Below are 25,708 nucleotides of genomic sequence, written 5' to 3' on the forward strand. Positions count from 1 at the left end.
TATGTCTCCTGAATAGTCTGACCAATTTTGAAGACGATCCAACTATTTTCTTCAGCGACAAGGTCTCAAATGTAAATCGATAAAATTTCACATTTGATCCAAAATTTCCGACTTCCTGTTGGATTTGGAATATAGGTGCAAGAGACTTTTTGGAGCAGTTTTACACAATGTATCGACTCACCAAATTTCATCATTCTACGTTGAAAAAACCAAATAGGAAAGGCCTTTTTGAAAATTTCAAGGGTGCGCCACTGAGCCTTTTTGTTAATTTTTTTCAAAGATTATCAAAATTTACGCAAAGTTGAACATATGTGCACATTTTGGTGAGTTTTCGTGCATGTTCAAGCCTCCAAATGTGAACTCCAACTGTGAACCGAAAAAATTTCAGATTCGATCCAAAATAACCGATTTCCTGTTGGATTTGGAATATGGGTGCAAGAGGCTTTTTTGAGCAGTTAGGCATAAGGTATCTACTCCCCAAATTTCATTGCTCTACGTTGAAAACCTGAGAGGAGAGGCCTTTTTGAAAATTTTAAGGGTCAAGGGGGCGCCACTGAGCCATTTTTTGACATTTTTTCAAAACGACGCAAGATTATCGAAATTTACGCGAATCTGCACGTATGTGCAAATTTTGGTGACTTTTCGTGCATGTTCAGGCCTCCAAATTGGCCATTTTCATTTGCCATGAAAAAAGAAGAATAATAATAATAATCCTTTGCATTACAATAGGGCCTTCGCACGTCTAGTGCTCGGGCCCTAATTACTTACCTTCTTTTTATGGCTGGGTTGAAACAAAAGCGGTTGCGCGACGTGTGTAAACGGGGGTTTCTGGGATAAAAGGGACAAATTAAAAATAGTTCAGGGGCTTAATGCTCCATGAATCTGTTATGGCAGCATATAGACATATTGTTCTCTTAAAAACAACAGTTCTTTTGGCCTAAAATACAGCAGTTTATTTCAAAGAGGAGTGCAGGACCAGAAACTGCTTTTTCAGTCTTGTCTGTGTTTTCCGCCATAAGCAGTTACTCATGTTACTCATTACTTGAGTATTCTGTTCACCAAATACTTTTTTAATTGTACTTCAGTTCATTTTCTGGACAATTACTTTTACTTGAGTAATATCATTTTGAAGTAACGCTACTCTTACATTAGTATTTTTTTTTTTTTTTTTTTTTTTGGCTACTCTACCGACCTCTGAGTTTAGTTGCTTTTAGCTGTGGGTAGAAATAACTGGCGGGCGCCCCAGGGTCGTTGTCACTGAAAAATCCCACAGCAGCAGGTAGGAAGTGAAAGCAGCACTGAAGCACTCGAGCCCCATACCCGGAGTGCAACACGAGACACAGACAACAAAATGCATACACGATGATGGTGATTTTTTTCGAGGAGCGGAATGGAGATTGCGCCGTACCTCACTCGATTAAGTCCAATCTATACTAAATACAGTTCAAAAGTTGACTTTAAGGAGTAAGGCAGCGATGAGTGAAACAGTGACGAGGAGAAGAAGGGCAGGACAACGCTTGGCGGACTTGAGAAGCAGATGGAGTAAGTTGCTGGCGACTCAAACTATGTCACCGTCAGGTGTCCTATTTAGAATGACAGTGGTGGATGTGGATCCACTTTTAACCGGTTGTCCCCGAATATATTACGTTTTCTGACCTCCACGGTGTGTGCTGAGTTTTATGACGTCTTAAACCAAGCCAACAAACTGCAAGTCAAAGGGGTCCTCCTTTTACGATGGTGTTCTTTGCTCACGACGCAAGCAGAATTTTCGCGTTCGTAAACCATGAGTTCCTTGTAGATTTTGTTGTTGTTGTTTTTTTTGAGGGAATTAATTTTGTCTGATAACATAAAAAGGTGGATAGTAAGTCAATGCTATCTAATTTAATACAAATAAAATTAGAATTGTTTATTGCAACGATTATTTTTCTCCCGACTTTTTTAACGATTAGTCGACTAGTATAATATTTAGTATATTTTTTAGCATCTTTTTTTTTTTTTTTTAAACTAATCTTGCAATTACATTTTTATTTAGAGATTTTTAAATGCTGATGACATTAGATAGTGCAAAACAATGGAATGCAAACAGATTCAGAACACTGTGGTTTCACTTTTCCAACAGGATTCAAAACAATTCTTACTTTCTCTTTTTGTCGTATGTTTATATTGTTCTAAGGGTGAGCACCAGCAGAGTAGATAAATAAATGTCAAGTATCACTGGAGTGACGTACGTGGAAAAACCTTAATGATTTACTTTGATGCAACACTACCATCGTGTATAAGGGCCATATATATATATATATATATATATATATATATATATATATATATATATATATATATATATATATATATATTAGGGTTGTTCTGATCATGTTTTTTTGCTCCCGATTCGATCTCGATCGTTTTAGTTTGAGTGTCTGCCGATCCCGATATTTCCCGATCGATTGCTTTTTTTTTTTTGCTCCCAATTCAATTCCAGTCATTCCCGATCATTTTTCCCGATCATATACATTTTGGCAATGCATTAAGAAAAAATGAATAAAACTCGGACGAATATATACATTCAACATACAGTACATAAGTACTGTATTTGCTTATGATGACAATAAATCCTCAAGATGGCATTTACATTATTAACATTCTTTCTCTGAGAGGGATCCACGGATAGAAAGACTTGTAATTCTTAAAGGATAAATGTGACTTTGTATATTGTGACTAAATATTGCAATCTAGTGTATTTGTTGAGCTTTCAGTAAATGATACTGTAGCCATTTAACTGTTCTGCCCAAATGCATAATGGGAAGTGCAACCATGACTGTGCGTAGTGGTACCAACTGATATATCTTCTCTGCGTTGGGAAATAACATCAAAATTCATTCTACTCATTTTACGCTGCCTTTTAGGTCTATATATAGGTAAAACGGCGCCATTACGGATTGAACGCGACAATGCGTGAGTGGGTCATGCAGTGCATGCGTTAATTGCGTTAAGTATTTTAACGTGATAATTTTTTTTTTTTATTATTAATTACCGCCGTTAACGGGATAAATTTGATAACCCTACCTTAAGCCTAAACTAAAGACTCTGGATGAGTGTCACATATTATGTCTGTAGCGTTAAATACAATTATAAAAACGATTTAATTAAAAAAATATATATATATATTAAAAAAAGGCATGTCCGATATTTTTTTGCCGATTCCGATACTTTGAAAATGACGTGATCGGACCCAATCAATCTGCACATATCTAATATATGTATATATATATTTTAAAACAAGTTGTAATATTGCGATGAGAAAGTCGCATTATTCTGTAGGGGTAATGTAGCTGTGAGCCGCTACGCAGTTTACATACATGTAACCTAGCTGGGAGCTACGACGAGGCATTAGTATAAATTCTTCTATTGATTATAATTTGATGTAGATGAAGCAAAATAATAAGGATATCCTTATTTGTAAAACCAATTCTAAAACACAAGATGCTTTCAATATTTTTTATTTTAACGGACGCGGCAACATGCTACATTAAGTGCGTTGCTGCTTATTCAGCTTCATTAGCCCGACATTAGCCCCCAATACTCCGTCGTACAACACAAATAAAGGCAACTTCAATAAAAAATGTTGCTATATGGACTTACGATCCGCCAGCTTGTTGTCTCCTGTCATCTTCCAAAATTATACATGGGTGACAGCGCTTCAGGTGTTCATTTATGGCCGACATGATGCCGTGGTATGCAAACTTGATTAGGGCTGCAGCTATCGATTATTTTAGTAGTCGATTAATCGATTAACTAGTTAGTTCGAATAATCGAGTAATCGGATAAGGAACATGAAAAATTGAAATACCTGAACTGAGTCTCAAACTGTCTAAAAAATAATAAATGAGGATCTATGTACGACAAAAGAAAAATTGGCTAACTTATGCCCCTTTCCCAATAAAACTTGTGGGTCAAGGCACGTTTTTTTCCAAGCAGATGCAACCCACTAGCAATTGGCATTTGGCACCTTTCCCAGTGACACCCGTCTAACCCCCCACCCCTCCTCAGCCGTGCGTAAGGTTACGTGACGTCACCACGCTAAGATCAACATAGACAAATTCATTCAGTTCAAGGAAGTAAACAATGCAGAGCAACATGGAAGCCTCCTTTCCGTTTGTGTTCTGTTTTCATGCTTTTTACTGCCCTCAAAATGGTCAAAATGCAGCAAAGGATCAACACTCTCCTTGTGCTGAGGCAACGCAGGCGACGTGAATTCTTCTTCTACTAGCTTTGTTGTTAGCATCGACGTAACTACGATTGTGGGGCATGTTAAATGGGAGGTGACTGGCACGTTGTTATGACGCATCACGTAAGAGCCTACGTCACCACGTACTGTAGATTAGGGTGTTGACTGTTGACCCGGGGTTTTGCTTTCACACTGCATGACGATCAGAGCCGAGGTGATTTTAACGCGGGTCGCTTGGCGGGTTGATTGACACGGGTCGAGGCGGGTCGCTGCACCTTTCCCACTGCCACCAAAAGCCGATTGTTAGTGGGTTGACATGGGTTTTTTGGCCAGTGGGAAAGGGGTATTACATAGCAAAAATCCGCTAGCTTAAATGCTATAAAATGCTAACTTTTTTTTTTTTTACAATGCTCTTAACAAATGGTTCAGACACTTATTCCTACAAAAAAAGGCTCAACATACCTATAAACTGAAATACGAATGCATTAAAAAACACTAGCACAAACAAAAACTATCTTACGTTGGTCTTAACAGGGAGCAGTTGGATTCAGCCATGTGAAATGAAGCAGCCCAGAGGGCAGTGTATCCACCCTAATCATTATAACGAAATGCAAACATTTTCAAAATAAACCATGACAAAGCCACTTTAATTAAACGAACATTCGAAGCAAACAAATTTAATTATAATATTTTTTTCTTATCAAATACTCAAGTTAATCGATTAATCGTTGCAGCACTAAACTCGACTACACACGACATTGAAACCCTGCTTTGTTTCATTAAAATAAATCCATGCTTTGGCCACTCTGGTCTGCTTTTTGGGCTTTGTGCCGCTTTCCCCGCTTGCATCCCGAGTGTTCGCCAATCTCAACTTTACACGCATCTATATTAGGAGTGGGAACCTCTTGGTACCTCACGATACGATACGATTTGTGATACAGAGCTCACAATAACGATGATCTGACGATATGGCGATACAACGATTATCGATGCATTGGTTCGGAAATCATTCTAGGAGATTCTACAAACAACTAATTAACAGAAAAACAAGCTTCTAGTGTGAATTGGAATGTTTATCACTAGTAGACGTCCAATTCATTTCAAGTGTGAGTGCTGCCATCCCTCCCACTTCAAACGGATTGAAAGTCTATGGCTGTCAATGCCAGGCAATGAGGTAATTTTGTGCCATTTAATGTTTCACTGGAACAGCACCGAACAAAAGTTCCAGCATCATCACCTAGTCCAATGCAGTTTCTTGACTCTTGACAAGGTGATGATGCTGGAACTTTTGTTTGGTGCCGTTCCAGTGAGATTCACAAAGATGATTGCCTGAAGAAGACATCAAAAATAAAGAGTTGCAGTTTTGAACTAATTCCATTATTTTTTCAAGCTTTTTATGATAAAATGTCTGAGTGAGTGCTCATCCAAGACTGGTGATTGCATACTTTTTGCTAGGGGTTGTATTATGGTAGAAGATTTTGTTGACTTGTTGGTTCCTTTTTTTTTCTTTTTTTTTAATTAACACCTTTTTAAAACGATATGTCGATTCTTGGCAGAAGCATATCGATAACCTTTTGGGATACAAAGTATCACGATATATCACCGTTTCGATATTTTGTCACACCCCTAATCTATATACAGCTTATATTTTTTTGACTAGCTGTTAACAGCCGACGGGATGTTGTGGTCGTCGACGCCTTTACGTCATCGACTACGTCGACAACTTCAACTAGTTCGGACAGCTCTAAAAATGATCAATATCACTTGCTGTTTGGTAATTTCTTTTAGCAAATTTGGCCTTGCACGACGTCAGATATTTTTAGGTCAAGACTAAGACTTGATTTGATATGAATGAAGTTGATGTTGAGGTGACAATTTTTGATTACAGAATTTTTTTTTTTAATCACTCATAGGGGAACGCTTGGCAATAATCTATAATATATTCACAGAGCAATGCAATACAATGAATTTACAGATTTAAATACATGTTAGAACTGTTTCCAGTAAGAGAACAAATCCTCTCTCTCGTTGCTGCACTGACAGCCAGGTATGATTTAGACAACTTGGCCAAACAGAGAAACCTGTCGTGTTTCTGGCCTCACCAAAGTTTTTGCTTGGTGGATTCCATGCTCCTTCCATTTTGAAAAAATGTTATAAATCCTTAGCATAAATCTTTAGCAGGGCTTCCCCTCTTCTGTTTTTTGCTAAAGCTGCACTTTCAGCACACTCATCTGTTGCTAAAAGCACCTCTGGCTTCTGCTCAAGTAGGGCAAAAACACATGATAGGCGGCAAGCTGACTTCAGGTTCCACATCATTGTGCACTAAAACGTACTTTTATATAGAGAACCCGTCATGCAAAATACCAGCAGTGAATGTATAGAGTAATCTAATAGGACACGTAAAAAGTGCTAGGATTTTGGGTCAAATGGTGTTACGCAGTTTCTTATGAAAACCCAAGCTCTACTTCTAAATAAGGTTTCGATTTCGATATCATCGCAGAATTAAATCGAAAGTGGTCGAAGCAGTTGTCTGTTCGTTCCTCACCGGATGAGATTCTTCATGGCTGATTCTACCAACTTTGGAATGTGTTTGTTAGCGTCGAAAAGAATGATGCCAAATTATTTTTGCATTGATTACTAGGATGTTATCTGAGTTAAATGGGATAGAAATTATGCTGTTAGTTGACTTAATAGTGTGTTTTTGTGACAGATTTCCCCTGGACTGCACCATTCCCTTTTCCTTTGACTTGACAGCATGCTGTTGTAACTTGTTCAGGAGCCTCTGGGTGTGGGTTGTAAAACAGGACTTTTTTTTTTTTTTTTGGGGCAACCCTATGACCGAGGTATCCAAACATGTGAAATGCTTGATGTTTTGGCAGTATTGTTCCAAATGTTATTCTATATAATAGGGGTAGACAATATCCTTTTTTTGACACCGATATCAATAACTTCCTGCTCCTCAAAGCCGATACCGATATCGATAACCGCTAATATAAATATATATATATATTTTTTTAGTTTTTAGTTTTTGAACACCTGGAGATTAAAAAATACTAATAGTGGATTCAACATAGATTTGCCTTTGACCTAACCAGATTTTTCATGACGACATGAATATTATTATAATGAACAAAACAAAGTCAAGAACAGTCTCGACTTCAAATAAAGAGCCAATATTTATTTTTTTCAAATAAATATAATTTAAGTCAATTACAATCAATTCGTCAATGTCATTGAAGATGTGTTCTCTGAACAATGAGCACTGAATTAAAACATTAAACCCAACAGGTATTGTGGTTTGTCATCAGATAAAAACATTTGGTGCTACATGAGAGGAGATTGTTGTGGTCTTGGTCCATGAAATAACTTTCTTAACCTGGCAATTACAGGACAGCAAGCCTATCAATAACCAAAAGGCCTCTCAATAACTTACTAACTTATAACTAACACGATAAAATAGGAGTGAGAACCTTTTGGTACCTCACGATATGATACGATTTGCGATACAAAGCTCACACTAACGATGATCTGATGATATAGCGATACAACGATTATCGATACATTGGTCAGGAAATCATTCTAGGATATTTTAAGAACAACTAATAAACAGAAAAACAAGCTTCTGCTGTGAATTGTAATGATTTTATCAATAGTAGACGTCCAATCCATTTGAACTGGGAAGATGCCATCCCTCCCACTTCAAACAGATTGAACGTCTATGGCTGTCAGTAGCAGTCAATGCCAGGCAATGAGGTAATTTTGGGCCATTTGAGGTCATTTACCTGTTGATTTTCAGTTACTTCCTGTTGATTTTGGGGTATTTTATGGGTCACTTGCTGTTTATTTTGCGTTACAGAACAGGAAGTGACCTGGGAATCACCCAAATGAATAGGCAGTGACTCAAACTCAACAGGAAATTACCTGTAAATGCCCTAAAATGAAAAGCAAGTGACCTGTAAATACCCCGAAAATTAGACTGAATGACTGTGAATGTTTCGGTTTTGATTGAACGAACATTCCCAGTCTAAATGGATTGGGCGTCGAGCACCGTCAATGGCAGCCTTTTTTTTTTTTTTTTTTTTTTTTTTTTTTTTGTTAATTCACACCTTTTGAAAACGATATCTCGATTCTTGACAGGAGCATATCGATAGCTTTTTGGGATACAAAGTATCACGATATGTCACCATTTCGATATTTTGTCACTCATTACTCATTATCAAGAATATGGTTGAACAGAAAGGATTAACGGCTTGCCTTATAATTATCCACACGTGCTGTCAGGACTAACATTACACGTCCATATGTCCGTGGTGAAACTTACGTGCATGGTTGCCGATCGAAGTACGGAAGCGTGTGGCAATCTCATCATACTTTGCCGGTAAATATTCGGCTTGGAATGATGAACCTGGGCTCCAAATGACGAAGTAGCCGCCTGAATCCTATGTCTTCGACGAGAGAAAAGGGTTGGTTGTCTAGCGCCATAATTTCTGTGATCATGTTTGTGATCGCTATAGCCCTCGGTCATCTTTGTGTCGGACCGATAATTATGGGACCAATAATTATCATGTACGTATACTACGGTATATACCGTATTGGCCCGAATATAAGACGGCCCTGATTATAAGACGACCCCCTCTTTTTCAAGACTCAAGTTCGAAAAAAGACTTTTTCAACACCAAATGAATTTTTATACAGAAAATAATTACAGTACATCCGAAACAAATGATTATAACAATATATTTGAGAGAAAAAGCATGTCATTTTGCCTCATTCAAATCTTAATATCTGAACATTTAAATATGTAAACTAAATGCAATCACATTCGTAAATGAATGGCTTCTGGTTTTTGAAATGTAAATAAACCAATCTATTGTGATAAAACAACAAAATTACAATAACTGCATTAACCATCAAAGTGAAGTCTAACTGTAACTGTAGTCTTCAAAACAAATCTGAATAAGGAAAAACATTGCAATAACATAATACAAACTGGTTAAACTTGAGAGTAGCTGAGATTTGTCATGACAGAACATCGCTTCAATGATATCTGGCGCCATCTAGCGTCGTGAATGGGGAGAGTGGCTGAGATCTGTCATGACTGAACATCGCCTCAATGATATCTGGCGCCATCTAGCGTCGTGAATGGGTATAATGTCTTGACTGCGAATATAAGACGACCCCCTCTTTTTCAGTCTAATTTCAATGCAAAAAACACTGTCTTATATTCGGGCCAATACGGTAATATTGCAATATTGTTTTAACTATATCTGCATTTGGCAGCTAGCCAAAGCCAATAAATACTTCAAACAAAACCATTGCCATTTTATTATTTCTATCAGCTGTAAATCTAAATTGTTCTGGTTATATTGAGATCAATGTAATTTTTATGGCATGGTTTATTATGTGTTTTTTCTACCTGTCCTACTACGCTGTTCAAATGACCTACTTCCCTTTGCTTATCAGTCATTTTTGTCGGGTAGAGATGAAACATTGTGAGCATTTCCTATCATAATAATGATGACTGAAATGGCAATTAAAGTTTACAGTAATCATATTCTGTGTCTGTGTGAGCAGGACATCAGTCAAGTTTGTGGGTTAAAATTGCACTCAAATGACACACCCGCGTAAAATCAACACTACAGTGAACATTCAAATTTAGCAGGCTTGTTAACAATCCTGTTCTTTCCCATGTGTCAAATTTACAAGACATTTTTTGTCATTTTAAAGGGTCTTAAAATGTTCCTAACATTTGTTTAGGATATTGGATTAGGGGTTTGCTCTTGATGACGCTTGTTTGGAATGAGTCATCTTTTGCCGTCACCCTTTTCATGTCAACAGACTTTCTTTAGACTGTACGCTGGAAATTCTGTTCTGAATCAGCACGCTGTACACAATTTTACAATTTGTACATGATTAGGAGTTGCTGGCTTCCTTGGGGATATTCGGATAATGTTGTCTTAGACTTGTAGTATAGGTTGAAGTTCCTGTTATGGCAAACCTAAACTTTTGTAGTGCTAATGGAGGATTTTAAGAATTCCCCTCGGGGGGATGTGATTACCTAACTGGTTTTTCTGTTGTATTTCAACACACTTATTGGATCACTCTCCCCAAGACGAGTAATATTATTGACTGTTAACTTAATTACAGCAAAACATTATTTCCAATTAATCAATTCAAATCCACTCTTGTAGACAGGAACATTGGCAATAAGTAAGCCTGCACAATATATTGCCATCGCAATGGGCAGATGCGCAATAGTCACATCGCAGAATGTGCATTTAAAAAAAATGTTTTTTTTTTAAATGTTAACTTTTGTTATACTTCATAAAAACAGCAAGTGTGCAGATTCTGCATCCCTTTTATATACAGCAAGACTGGATAAACGGCATGATATAAATTAGGGATGTCCCTGATCTGATCACGTGATCGGAAGTCAGGCCAATTGCGCCATTTTTCAAATGATCGGAATCAGGTTAAAAGGATCGTGTTTGTAATTTGAAATATATACAGGTAGTCCCCGGTTTTTGACGTACTCGAATTGCACAATTTCGACTTCGCCAGTCTCGCCCGCCATTTTGTCTCAATGTTTTTGTTGTTGTTGCATAAACAGTGCCTTATTGATCCACACAATATCTCATATTCTAATTCACTACATTAGTATGACGTGTTCTGTCCTCATTAAACGTGAAGTTATTCGGCTTTACAGACCGCAAATAAGGCAATTGTGCTTTTTGAAGCATTTTACTTCCTCCACTTTGGACAATTTGTAAAACTGTGACACACATATGTACACTTATGTTCAAAACAACACACATTTTAACAATAAAACACTTGAGAACAATTGGTGTTCAAACATCCATCTAGTCTGCTCAATATGGAAATTTAGTAGATTAAATTAGCCTAATTTGGCTAACAAAAGTTATCGCGCTTAAATGCTACGAAAGCTAACGTATTTACAATTCTAGTAGCAAATCGTTCACACGTAACTCCAGCAACTGTAGCTGTAAACTTAGTTACAAATGCATACAGAAACATATACTAGCGGAAACAACTTACCGCCTTATGTGGGCAAAATCACGTGTATCGTGACACGGGGATCACCCGTTAAATGTTAATTCTTTCAAGTCATTCAGGCCTATCCCAAAAATGGCTATTCAAGGTATGTGGGGAAAATTCTTCTAGTTTTAATATCGCAATATAATATTGCAAGCCCCCCAAAAATGGGAATGATAGTTTTTTCCAATATCGTTCAGGCCTAGCAATGACGTTGACTTGCTTCTTTACTATTTTAAGTATGAATTTGAGAGCGTTCTTCTTCGTAGTTGCTTCTGTCACTACAAGATATGAAAACACTACAAGTATAAAACATTTTTCCTTGGACTCTGAAATAAACAAATGTTTCAGCAGTCTGCCAGCACTGGAGCACACTCAATGAAAAATTAGGACAGGCGAGTGAGGTATTGTGTTGCCAGGATACAAAAAGAAAAACATCATAAAATCACATAATCTAATGAAATGTGAAATATTAGAATGAAAACATTGTGAAACTTAAATTCTAATATAATATGGCCTTAGTTAGGAAAGAAAATTTCCAATGAGGCCCAAGACAACTTTGGAGAGCCTTATCGAGACACTGTAAATCTCATGAAGTAATTTTGCCTGTGTGTAAATACTGTCCCTGAATCCACTTGACAGGTTGTTTCCTTTTAAACACTCAGTGCAAAACCTATGAACTCATCTAAATTTTTTCTGTTTTCTAGGTGAACAGCCCAAGAATAGCTTGATCTCAGATGTTGCTGGTAAGTCGACCCATCCGTTTTATACGCCATGAAACGGGCTTTACATACCATGAACTGTAGGTTTGTTTAAATATGTAAACGCGACTTGGAATAGTCTAATTGCATTAGAGGGTCATGTCTGCTCAATGAAATAAGCACGAGTGTGCCTCAGCGCACTAACAGGGAGATGACTGTGCGTGCATGACCTCGACTGGCTACAGGCACAATAAGTCCGCAATAATTAATTATCCCTGATCCAAAATTTGGACTCCGAGGACGGAAACTACAAAGGAAGAAATTTGAAGCCTAAATCTCAAAACTATGCTGTTCAGTTTTAGTTTTAATTTTTACAAAACAAAAAAGGTTTCCAAGTAGGCACGTGCCGGTATAATATTCTGACGGTATGCTAACCTTAAGTCAAAATTTCACGGTATCACGGTATTGCAATTACAGCTCTAAAATGTGGTACTTTGAGATATCTGGGTTAAAAAAAATTTTAAAAACTTTTTTCCATTGAATACATATGAGCAAATTGGAACATAAATATAATGTTAAGTTAAAATACATTTTGAAAAGAACAAAATATTCTGAATAAAATTAAAATAAATGCAGTCCTTTAGGTGAGCCTAAACCCACAGCTCACCATTATTACCATCAGAACAAATTAATTGAATTATATTCCATAAAAAGCACTTTTGTATGGCTCGTATCATGTTTACATTATACACAGTCTCTTTCTCAACACAGACAGTTGCCAGAGAGAAAAAAACATGTGTTTTTCCACCGCTAGACACACTAAATATGCTGGAGTTAATTCTCTTAGCTGGTGGGAAACGTTCATGAAAGTATTTACTAACCTTTAATTTTGTATGAGTGCGAAATCATATTGGAGGTATTGCCTCCTCGGCAGCCACCCTCTGCAAACAATATTTTACATGTCGGTTTGCCCTTCTCCTCTAAGCCGTGGCCGTCTGTAACTTTGGTGTAGCCGAAGTATTGCCATATCAGCGATTTCATTTTCTTGGATTGGGGGAAAAGTTCAGGAGTTTCACCTCTTCCAATCATCGTGTAGCAGAGCTAACTCACTGACACTGAGCAACAACCAATTGGGGGGAGGCGGGGGGGGGTTGAGCCTTACAGCTGCAACTGAGGTATTTCTCATTTCACATTTTTCGGACATAAAAAATAGCTTATACCTTTGGGACGGTATGACGGAAAAATGTTTGCGGTTTTGAAACCTTGACGTTTTCATACCACGGTATACAGTGCCCTCCATAATTATTGGCACCCCTGAAAAAGATGTGTTTTTTAGCTTCTAATATATATTTTTTTACATTCAAATAATATGGGGCCTTAATGGAAAAAAAGAGAAAAATCCAACCTTCAATACAAGTGCATTCATTCAGTGCGGAAAAAATCCCACATAAAGAAAAAATTATTTGACATCAAATAATGTGTGTCACAATTATTAGCACCCCTGATAGTAATACTTTGTACAACCCCCTTTTGCCAACGAAACAAGGTCTAGCGACTGAGATGGCAATGGGAGGAGCTTGATTTTGTGTCTGGTGAACCATTTCTGTGTAGATTTGGCCATATGTTTAGGGTCATTGTCTTGCTGAAAGACCCAGTGACGACCCATCTTCAGCTTTCGGGCAGAGGGCAACAGAGTTTGATTTAAAATGTCCTGGTATTTCAAAGCATTCATGCTGCCATGCACCCTAACAAGGTTCCCAGGGCCTTTGGAAGCGAAACAGCCTCACAGCATCCTTGACCCACCCCCATACTTCGCATTGGGAATGAGGTGCTTTTCAGCATGCACATCTTTCGTGGCACGCCAGACCCACTTAGTGTTTGGTTCCAAAAAAGCTCAATCTTGGTCTCATCTGACCAAAGCACACGGTCCCAGTTGAAGTCTGGAGTTTTGGGAGTTTTTCCTTGCCGACATGGAGGGTCTAAGGGTGGGGGATACCCAGGACTTGAACTTTATTTATTCATCTTTGTTGCTTCATTTGCTGTTTCTGATTGTGTATCATATTGCCTCTGCAAAGCCCTTTGAGACAACCTTGTTGTGATCCAGGGCTATACAAATAAAATTGAATTGAATTGAATTGAATTGGGACCGTGTGTATTTTTGTGTGAGACCAAGATTGAGCTTTTTGCAACAAACACTCTAAGTGGGTCTGGCGTGCCACGAAAGATGCGCATGCTGAAAAGCACCTCATATCCACTGTAAAGTATGGGGGTGGGTCAGTGATGCTGTGGGGCTGTTTCGCTTCCAAAGGCCCTGGGAACCTTGTTAGGGTGCATGGCATCATGAATGCTTTGAAATACCAGGACATTTTAAATCAAAATCTGTTGTCCTCTGCCCAAAAGCTGAAGATGGGTCGTCACTGGGTCTTTCAGCAAGACAATGACCCTAAACATATGGCCAAATCTACACAGAAATGGTTCACCAGACACAAAATCAAGCTCCTCCCATGGCCATCTCAGTCCCCACACCTTGTTTTGTTGGCAAAAGGGGGTTGTACAAAGTGTTAACACCAGGGGTGCTAATAATTGTGACACACATTATTTGATGTCAAATATTTTTTTCTTTATGTGGGATTTTTTCCCCCACTGAATGAATGCACTTTTATTGCAGGTTGGATTTTTCTTTTTTTTTCCATTAAGGTCCCATATTATTTGAATAAAACAAAAAATATTAGAAGCTAAAAAACACATCTTTTTCAGGGGTGCCAATAATTATGGAGGGCACTGTACCTTGAAACCGGTAATCTGCACATGTGGCACATATTCAAGTGACCTAAATCTTTACAATGATATATTTAATTAGTGTTTCAGCGCTTCCTGGATAAAAATTATTTTGACGCATCTTATCCGACACTAATTAAATCCATTAATTCCACCTACACGAGTACCACAGACTCACGTGTTCATCGATGTCAGTGCTCATATGCAGTCATACGCTGTAGTCGACATTTTGGCTGAGAAGCTGGAAGCGGTGCGCCAATGCGTTTTCTGTTGCTATGCGGTCCAAAAATGCCACCGTGGTAGTAGATTCTGGATCTACTGTGTTTTATTTATTAGTTGAGTAGTCTCTATCGCTCCTTAAACTCATCGAGTATGAATCGCAAACAATATTTGTCTCGTTCATCCCTTAAATTAAGCTAGCATGAGTATTGAGCTAAAAGTCTACACTGTCCTTCACTGGCAGATTCCTAACCTACAGCAGGCTGCCTCTACTGGCTAATAATTCCGCGATTCAATAATGAGGCCTCATACAAAGACACAAAAATTGGGCTCCAAGGATCGATAGATACTGGCCAATGCTACATACCTACCCAATTCTACGACGATCGCTTCACGAATGACTGACTTCAAGTTGGTGTCCACAAGAACAACGACAAACTGAGTGGCGACCGGACAGGCCTCTTGCTTGTAGAAATATACATTCTTCTGCCAGCAATCGGAACATAGCATTTACAAAGCAAAAAAAAAATTGTCAGAGACGTTGCCATTTTCTTTTAGATTAGATTTGTGAAAACAAAAAGAGAATTTATAAAATGTTCAAATAAGATGTCCTGCCATACCACTAGCGAAAAGGAAAATGATGAAATTCTCAATATTCATAACAGTGAACATATACTGCATCATGAATAAAATGGGAACATAGTCTGACAGAAGCGTAAGCTTCCAGTGATATGTAAATATTTCAATAATAAACATTTTTTTCCCTATTAGGTAATGTTCCAGGAGATGGCAGTGGACGACCAAAAGCACTCAAGAGGCTTAGTGCTATGTGGTCTTCATTTCGCAAAGGCAAACGAGATAGTGAGTTTTACATCATATGATCACATTAATAAAAATGCTATTTTTTAAGTGGTAGATCTTCCTTCTTTTAAATGCATCTTTTAGCGGATTCTTATTTGTTGAATTTATTGTTGCGCTACCCAGTGACACCCTCATGATTTCACATAGTGACGATGATGCAACCATTGCTTTCCTGTATAAAGAACCTCATTTGAACTACTTGGTGATAAAAACATGGCTGTTGGTATCTTAACTCACCTAAACTTTATTTATCACTACCGTATTTTTCGGACTATAAGTGGCAGTTTTTTTCATAGTTTGGCTGGGGGTACGATTTATACTCTGGAGCGACTTATGTTTGAATTTAATAGTACTGCAACGATTAATCGATTAACTCGAGTACTCAATTTAAAAAAAATATTTGAATTCAATTTTGTTGCCTCGCGTATACTTTTAATTAAAATGGCGTTGTAATGGTTTATTTTGAAAGTGTTTGCATTTAGTTTTATTGATTAGGGTGGATACACTGCCCTCTGGTCTGCCTCTTTTCACATGGTTGAATCCAACTGCTCCCCGTTAAGACCACCGTAAGTTAAGTTTTTGTTTGAGCTAATGTTTTTTAATGCATTCATAATTTAGTTTATAGGTATATTTAGCAGTTTTTTGTGGGAATATGTGTCTGAACCATTTGTTTAGAGCATTGTAAAAAAAAAAAAAAACTAGCAGTTTGTAGCATTTAAGCTAGCGGACTTTTTTCTACAGTATGTAAGTTAGCCAATTGTTCTTTTGTTTTACATAGATCCTCATTTTTTAAAATAAACTTATACCGTTTGAGGCTCAGCTCAGGTATTTTAAATTTTTCATGTTCCCTATCCGATTACTCGATTATACGAACTAACTAGTCCATCGATTAATCGACTACTAAAATATTCGATAGCTGCAGCCCTAGAATTTATTAACACATTATTATATAATTTCACGTTATTTTGGTGTTTTGGAGTGACACTGATGGTTTGGTAAACTAAAAGCTAAAAGCGCATGTTCTTTATGCTTTAGTTATCTGAATAACTCCTATTAGCTATGTCACGTTTACATACCAGCCACGCTCGCATTTCGTTGTTCATGCATCATGTAACATCATACTGTACACTTATTCAGCATGTTGTTCTCTATTTTATTTATATTTTAAATTGCCTTTTCAAGATGACGTATCTCTTCTATGTGTTGGATTTTATCAAGTGAATTTCCCCCCAAAAAGCGACTTATACTCTGGCGCGACTTATATATGTTTTTTTTCCTCTTCGTTGGGCATTATATGGCTGGTGCGACCTATACTCAGGTGCCACTTATAGTCCGAAAAACACGATATGTCATTTAACTTAGTGGCACTACCAGCCTCTCCCAGTCAAAATGGATTGGACATCTAGCGCTGTCAATGGCACCAAAAGATGAGCATTCACAACCCGTCCTCTCAGTTTAAATGAATTGGACGTCTATCGTCGTCAATGCCAGGCAATAAGTTAAATACTGTGAATTTCAAAAATAAAATCAACTTTCGAGTGTTATTGGGAACTATGACCAGAGAGTATTTCTGTTTCTATTCTTATATTACTAAATTATAATTGTATTTACCCGTAAAAAATCTATGTTATATAATATTTTTTTAAAAGTACAATAACAACAAATATATTTATATTTAGGTCCTAGTGTCCACATATGTGGACATCACATTTTGGGTCATGCAGACCACACCAATTGTTAATATTGTGGCTTACGTTACCCAGACAGTGATGTTAATGTATGTGGACGCCAGGCCTTTTTGGGGTGAGGGTATTTTTTTTTTTTTTTCCGTAATTACCAAAAATAGCCACTTGCCCAATAAAGTTTGATGTTTCGGTTAGAAATAGAGTTTTAAAAAAATTAACACACTTGTTTTGTAAATGACATTGGATGAATCATGAATGCAAAAGGTGTCCTAAACTATGAGAAAAGGCTCTGATTTGTATATTTAAAAAAAAAAAAAATATATATATATATATATATATATATATATATATATATATATATATATATATATATTTTAAATGCTTACAGGCTAATTTTTCCGTTAATTTAGCGCTCTCAATAACTGTCTTTTTTCATTGTCTATAAAGGAGTAAAAATCCAAGATCCTCCAGAACCACTGTGCCTGACAGGGGATGACAAAAAAACGAGGCAACATCGTTTTGCCAGTGGCCAGTACTTTTTTGAGTATTTGGTGGTGGTAAGCCTCAAGAAAAGCAAGGATGGCAACAACTACGAACCTCAGATCACCTACCAGTTCCCCAAGGTTTGTCTGTTGTCTTCATCATCTGTATATTGGGTTGGAATGAAATCTCAAACAAATCGTTGTTGCTTTATGTCAGCAGGTTCCACATAATGATATATTTTTTGTTTGTTTTTAATTCTAAGTCCCCGCTGACAGACAACTGCATGAAATAATTGTCTGCCCTTAAATTTCTGCACATGTATGCTTCCATCCAGAGAGATGGGATGGCCAAATTTCAAAAGGAAGAGGAGGAGCGCACGCTGAAAGCAATCACACTTTTCTGCTTCCCAGAGGGTATCAAATGGGCCCCTTTGACTGAATATCATAGGTACATTTAACAAAACGTGTTCAGATTATCATTTGATAAAATACAGTTTATTCATATGCAACATCAATGAATCAATTGTATTCCACTTTTTGTAGTGAAACCTTTTCCTTTGTGTTAACGGAGATTGACGGCAGCCGGAGAAATGGTTACTGCAGGCGACTACTGGTTAGCATTTCAATTGTGTACACTGGAAGTACAATTGTTTGAATGTATACTAACATTTTTACTCTCCGACCTGTAGCCTAGTGGGAAGGGGGCTCGTCCCCCTGAGGCATACTGTATCATCAGCAGCTTGGCTTGTTTTGGCCTGTTCTCTAAGGTAATATGTCAAAAGACAAGGCTATTTTGGTGGGAACAATAAATCATTTAATGCGAAATATACCTCAAATTTCTGTTGCAAGGTGCACTCATGTACTTTGACTGGGATATTGGGCTGTCTTGAATCAGTCACAAAACCCGTGATGAAATTCTTCTTTCGTCTTATGACTTGAGTTTTTGTGTGTGAGCAGATTTTTGATGAGGTTGAGAAGAGGCGGCAGATCTCCATGGCTATGATTTACCCATTCATGCAGAAATTGCGGGAGGCTCCATTCCCAGCTCCAGGAAACACTGTGGAGATTAAAAGCTTCATTCCTGAGTCGGGAACTGAGGTCAGAGGAACACCATGTCTCCACTTGGCTGTTATCAAATGTCTGTGGATTACAGTATACTGTATGAAGTGTGAACACTGGATTTTTAATAACGTTAAAATAGAATTGTCCGATAATGACTTTTTAACCGATAAATGAGATCCCAATATTGACCAAAAATCCAATCCCAATATCAAACCAACACCGATATATGCGGTCGTGGACTTAACATATTATGGCTAATTGTATTGTGATTCCCCATTGGATGCTTTACGAATGATAAATGTAACAACTTTAAGGTTTTTACAAACAAAGATTCTGTGGATAAATAAGAGAACAGCTTCAACTGAAGTTATGGAAAAAGTTCCTATATTGTATCACAATATTTATTGTTGAAATCAAAATAGTGCAAACACCAGTTTTTCAATGTTTGCTGGATACACAAATGGACAGATGGCGAACAAATCTGACTCTGGAGTGAAGTTGTATTGGCATTATTGTGATCATTTTTCTCTTGACAAGAGCACTGATACATTTTTGTAAAACAAAACAACAAAACATTGTGTCAATAATATGAATTAAATTCACAAAATAAAGCAAAGTAGACACCACATGTCAACTTGAGTAGCAACTGGCAGTGCAGTTTGCAAGCAATGAAATAATGTGACCGTATTTTACAACAAATGCAAACAAAATTAGATTTAGACAACTTTCCTGAGGGAAACATTGGCGGCGCCATCTTTGATCATTTCTGCTCTGAACTCCGGTTTAGACAGAACAACATGAAGTGCGGTTGAAGTAAACCGTGTGTTGACAAAGTTAAAACTGCAAAATCAAACCAGAGGGACCCACGGAATCTCCAAAAATGGATTCAGCACAACGTAGATGAGACTCATAGACTTTCTGTGCTGTGCCTGAACTCCTGGAAGTGCCTATATATGGTTGGAAGAATATTTTGAACAGCACCCTTCAAAGGGTCAGTGTGGAACTACCTCGCCATACGCCTTAAATCGAAACCAGCTGCAAACAATAAGTTAAGGATGTGCTTTAAACCTAAGGCTCTACCTAAAAGATTGTACAGTGGGGAGAACAAGTATTTGATACACTGCCAATGGGTTTTCCCATTGACAGTGTATCAAATACTTGTTCTCCCCACTGTATGTTTGTTCTTATCACTTTGTCGATCATTTGTGGACAAAATTATAACAACCTGAAACCAATGCAGCTTGTGTTGATGTGAGGTCGAGATGGATACGTCGGCCACTTAAGTGACCAAAATGAGGTGAAATTACAAATAATATTCCAGTTGCCAAATGTAGAAGGACACGGATTTTGTTGTTACTAGGAAATACTACAAGGTATGTACATATTAACAAAAATAGTAATTAATTGTGCCATCCAACATGTAATGATTAGCAACAGGCTAGCAGCAGATAGCATGTGTTGCTGCCAAAGTAGTTGTAGTAAATAATATTAAACATCATCATAATTACAATCATCATGGTAATATTAAATATCAAACACAACAAATCGTTTCATATGCAAGATTTTAAGCCTTAGTATTTTTTTTTGAGCACCAGACACATGGAAATGTAGGGATAGGAAGAACATAGCTTCTATAAAACCAGCGGCAACATGGCTACATTAACACCCAGTACTTGTGGTGGCACTGGCTTGGTTCCACTTCTGCCTTCATGAACATGTTATTCTCCCATGTCGTGATGATGGCAGATGGATGCGGTAATCCCGAATGGTCTTTTTTGAGGGATTTTGATGAGTAATGTTACTTCAGCTCCACTGCTGTTTTGGATGGAGAAAGTGTAAAACGGAAGTCGTGAGCAGAAATGCAGACATAAGAAGTATCTCGGAAACCAATATACTACGCAACACTCATGAATATAAAACAAAGGAAGAATATAACTTGCAAGTGATGCTTGTATAAGGCACAAACAACGTGGTGAGATGGCAAGAACTGCTATGGTACACTGGCTGCAGACGTTAGCGCGTCCATTTAGCACTCCCTGTTCACAATGAGTATGCATCGAAATATGATAACATTAAAAGAAAGTGCTAAAACTTATCAAAAGTAATTACACCTAAGCACCAGCTGGGGGGGGGGGGGGGGGGGGGGGTTGACAAAACACCAAAAACACTGGCATGCTTTAAGTGATATTGCAGCACTGCTATATGCATATCACACCAAAACCAGTAATGAAAAACTTATGCCGATATTATCCAATCTGATTTTTAAATGTTTTTATCGGCCGATATTTTCGTCTACCCGATAATATTGGACAAGTCTAGTTAAAAACTATAAACGGATTGGACAACCATCCATTTGAACAGAGGTTAGTAGAATTTTTTTACATTTTCAGTTACTACTGAATTTCAATTTCAATTCACTGGGTCATTCCAGCACTGTAGGACATTTCGGCTTCAAAATTCTTGAAACCTTAATTTCTCTGTTTTTCTGCAAATATTAATCAATAATAATCGTCAAAGGCCTTATTAGCTCCATTTACAGTTCAATGGTAGGATTTTTATTTCATGATCTATTGATGGCTAGTTGCAATGTTTGGCATAACAGTTACAGCAACAGAGTTGCAGAGCTGCAAATCAGTGCTAATGGGACTGCCGTTTTTGCACAGGATGAGCTAGCTGTCATTGCTGATCTATCTCACTTATGTAAATAAGTCAAGAAAATGAATGAAACAGAAAACAACAGTAAAACAAGTAATACTAAAAAAATTAATGAAATTCAATTTTTATTTGAACTTTTTATATAAAATGCAATGTGGTCATTACTAGAGATGTCGGGTCCGATCACGTCATTTTCAAAGTATCGGAATCGGCAAAAATAATATCGGCCATGCCTTTTTTTAATATATATATATTCTAATTAAATCATTTTCTAATTGTATTTAACGTTACAGACATAATATGTTACACTCATCCAGAGTCTTTAGTTTAGGCTTAAGGTAGGGTTATCAACAATATCCCGATAATGGCGGCAATTAATTTATTAAAAAATGTGTCACGTTAAAATATTTAATGCTATTAATATATGCGCTGCACGATCCTCATTGTCACGCTCAATCTGTAATGACGCTGTTTTACCTATATAGAGAGATGAAAGGCAGCGCAAAATGAGTGAGTGAATTTTAGCAGTCTATGGAGCCTTTCTTCAATTGGCTAAAACCTTGCAATCCCTCTGCCTATGATTAGAAATTTCATGGGAAGCAATGTGGGGAAACAAGGTGGCATTTGTTCTTTGTCTTAACACCTTAAGTTGTTCCCCAAAGCAGAGAAGTTATATCCATTGGTAGCACGACGCGCAGTCATGGTTTTACTTCCCATCATGGTTCCACTTCCCATCAGGCATTGGGGCATGGCTGCAGTATCATTTACTGAAAGCCCAACAAATACACTAGATGGCAATATTGAGTCACAATATACAAAGTCATAAGTCTTTCTATCCGTGGATCCCTCTCACAGAAAGAAGGTAATAATGTAAATGCCATCTTGAGGATTTATTGTCATAATAAACAAATACAGTACTTATGTACTGTATGTTGAATGTATATATTCGTCCGAGTTTTATTCTTTTTTTTCTTAATGCATTGCCAAAATGTATATGATCGGGAAAAATTATCGGGAATGATTGGAATTGAATCGGGAGAAAAAAAAGCAATCGGATCGGGAAATATCGGGATCGGCAGATACTCAAACTAAAACGATCGGATCGGGAGCGAAAAAACATGATCGGAACAACCCTAGTCATTACTCATTAGTGGGGTAGGAGCAGAGAAAAAAGACTTTTAAGGGACACTCCAGACTTATTTGGTATTTTCAAAAGATTTTAAAGCTTTCTTTTCTTATTTATTCATTTAAATTTGGTTACAGGATAAGTAAATTTAATTTTGTATTTTGGATGTGGATTATTTAAAATTTGAGCGCTGGAATGTTAAATATCCTCCCATTCTGTAATGACCCCATTCAACTTCTTGGCCCATTTGTGATGAGTCTCAAAACATGCAGTTACCAATTCAAAAGGAAAGTTAAGCTGTTGTAATGACATCAGAGTACTCATTCTTCCTGGTGGGTGTGTTTGTTTGGAGCGATGTCTCAACCTGTCCTACATTGCTCAACACCTGCACCTCAAAATACAGAGCCGCATAATATCATGTTGCAACATTTCACAGTCACTGCAGTTATTTGGTGATACTTGCCAATGTCTGCACTATTATTAACCAGTCAGACGCATCCAAAATGTTAGTATTCATCTTGTTTGTGGTGTTGATCAAATTAGGTGATTGAAAAATAACCTGCAGCTCTCACTTGAAATCACACCGTCTACAACTACAATGATTGCAAATGATTGAAATGCCAATTGGGTAATGATGACGACATCTGTGTGTCATATTAGTGACAGTGGTATCGCTCTTCCCAGATAATCAGACTGACGCGGCCGCTGGATTCCTGGCTGGAGCACGTCAACTTTGACATGCTGTTCAGTTGCCTTACAGATGAGGAAGTGCTACTGGTGTTTGCAGCTGCTGTCCTTGAGAGACGGATCATTTTCATTGCTGATGAATTGGGGTAATCCGCCCTCGCCTCATACACAAGTCAACATGCCTGAACGATAAATCTGAGCGATTTATCTACGTCGCGTCACAGTTTGAATTCAACATTTTAGTTTATTGTCCCCTAAGAAGGGGAAACTTACAGCAGCTAACCACACAGATAACAGAACAACAGTTAACACATAAACATAAAATAACAACTACAATTTAAAAAATGCTATAGACAGCTTCGCATCTCGGTGCAAGAATTGTGCAAATTTAGCAGCCTAATCGCACTTGGTAAAAGAGTTCTTTGTTCTGTTGGACTTAACACAAGGGACTCTGAATCTCCTGCCTGAAGGGAGGACCTCAAACGAACAATGAAGGGGAATTAAACTGGACCCAAGTTAAATACTTTGAACTCATCGTTTTAGGTAAACTAGACTTCAGTTTGAGTAAATGTATAACGCATTGAACTCTGGCCGCTACAGTGGCAGTAGAGCACGCAGACAATTGAATTAAACACCCTGACTGACCAGTTGCCGGTGCGCTCTTAAACTTAATTCACCTCATTTAATCACATTACCAATATATACAGTGGGGGAAATAAGTATTTAGTCAACCGCTAACTGTGCAAGTTCTCCCACTTGAAAATATTAGAGAGGCCTGTAATTGTCAACATGGTTAAACCTCAACCATGAGAGACAGAATGTGGAAAAAAAAAAACGATAAAATCACATTGTTTCATTTTTAAATAATTTATTTGCAAATCATGGTGGAAAATAAGTATTTGGTCAATACCAAACGTTCATCTCAATAATTTGTTATGTACCCTTTGTTGGCAATAACGGAGGCCAAACGTTTTCTGTAACTCTTCACAAGCTTTTCACACACTGTTGCTGGTATTTTGGCCCATTCCTCCACGCAGATCTCCTCTTGAGCAGTGATGTTTTGGGGCTGTCGCTGGGCAACACGGACTTTCAACTCCCTCCACAGATTTTCTATGGGGTTGAGACCTGGAGACTGGCTAGGCCACTCCAGGACCTTGAAATGCTTCATACGAAGCCACTCCTTTGTTGCCCTGGATGTGTGTTTGGGATCATTGTCATGCGAAAGACCCAGCCACGTCTCATCTTCAATGCCCTTGCTGACGGAAGGAGATTTTCACTCAAAATCTCTCGATACATGGCCTCATTCATTCTTTCCTTGACACAGATCAGTCGTCCTGGTCCCTTTGCAGAAAAACAGCCCCAAAGCATGATGTTTCCACCCCCATGCTTCACAGTGGTTGTGGTGCAATTCAGTATTCTATTTCCTCCAAACAAGAGAAGCTGTGTTTCTACCAAAAAGTTCTATTTTGGTTTCATCTGACCATAACACATTCTCCCAGTCCTTTTCTGGATCATCCAAATGCTCTCTAGCGAACTGTAGACGGGCCTGGACGTGTACTTTCTTCAGCAGGGGGACACGTCTGGCAGTGCAGGATTTCAGTCCCTGGCAGCGCATTGTGTAACTGATAATAGCCTTTGTTACTGTGGTCCCAGCTCTCTGTAGGTCATTCACTCGGTCCCCCGTGTGGTTCTGGGATTTTTGCTCCACGTTCTTGTCATCATTTTGACGCCACGGGGTGAGGAGGGAGTTGAAAGTCATTGTTGCCCAATGACAGCCCCAAAACATCACTGCTGTAGAGGAGATCTGCATGGAGGAATGGGCCAAAATACCAGCAACAGTGTGTGAAAAGCTTGTGAAGAGTTACAGACAAACGTTTGGCCTCCGTTATTGCCAACAAAGGGTACATAACAAAGTATTGAGATAAACTTTTGGTATAGACCAAATACTTATTTTCCACCATGATTTGCAAATAAATTCTTTAAAAATCAAACAATGTGATTTTCTGTTTTTTTTTTTTCCAAATTCTGTCTCTCATGGTTGAGACGGTTTACGGTTTACCCATGTTGGCAATTACAGGCCTCTCTAATATTTTCAAGTGGGAGAACTTGCACAATTAGTGGTTGACTAAATACTTATTTGCCCCACTGAAGTATTCACTCCGTCCTCTTATTGG

At 37.9% G+C, this 25,708-nt stretch overlaps 1 protein-coding gene across 2 annotated transcripts in view; it reads left to right on the plus strand.

The window, feature by feature from the left end:
• Positions 1-25,708, plus strand: part of dennd2da (DENN/MADD domain containing 2Da) — a 50,626-nt gene that overhangs the window by 14,921 nt on the left and 9,997 nt on the right. For both annotated transcript variants that reach the window (XM_057823715.1, XM_057823714.1), the window contains exons 5-12: positions 11,986-12,024; positions 15,748-15,837; positions 17,970-18,145; positions 18,340-18,452; positions 18,548-18,617; positions 18,694-18,771; positions 18,962-19,102; positions 23,532-23,680. In XM_057823715.1, the coding sequence (XP_057679698.1) occupies positions 11,986-12,024; positions 15,748-15,837; positions 17,970-18,145; positions 18,340-18,452; positions 18,548-18,617; positions 18,694-18,771; positions 18,962-19,102; positions 23,532-23,680 (856 nt within the window). The remainder of the gene's footprint in view (positions 1-11,985; positions 12,025-15,747; positions 15,838-17,969; positions 18,146-18,339; positions 18,453-18,547; positions 18,618-18,693; positions 18,772-18,961; positions 19,103-23,531; positions 23,681-25,708) is intronic.

Source organism: Corythoichthys intestinalis, chromosome 2 (genome assembly GCF_030265065.1).
Source record: "Corythoichthys intestinalis isolate RoL2023-P3 chromosome 2, ASM3026506v1, whole genome shotgun sequence".
NCBI classification, from domain to species: Eukaryota; Metazoa; Chordata; class Actinopteri; order Syngnathiformes; family Syngnathidae; genus Corythoichthys; species Corythoichthys intestinalis.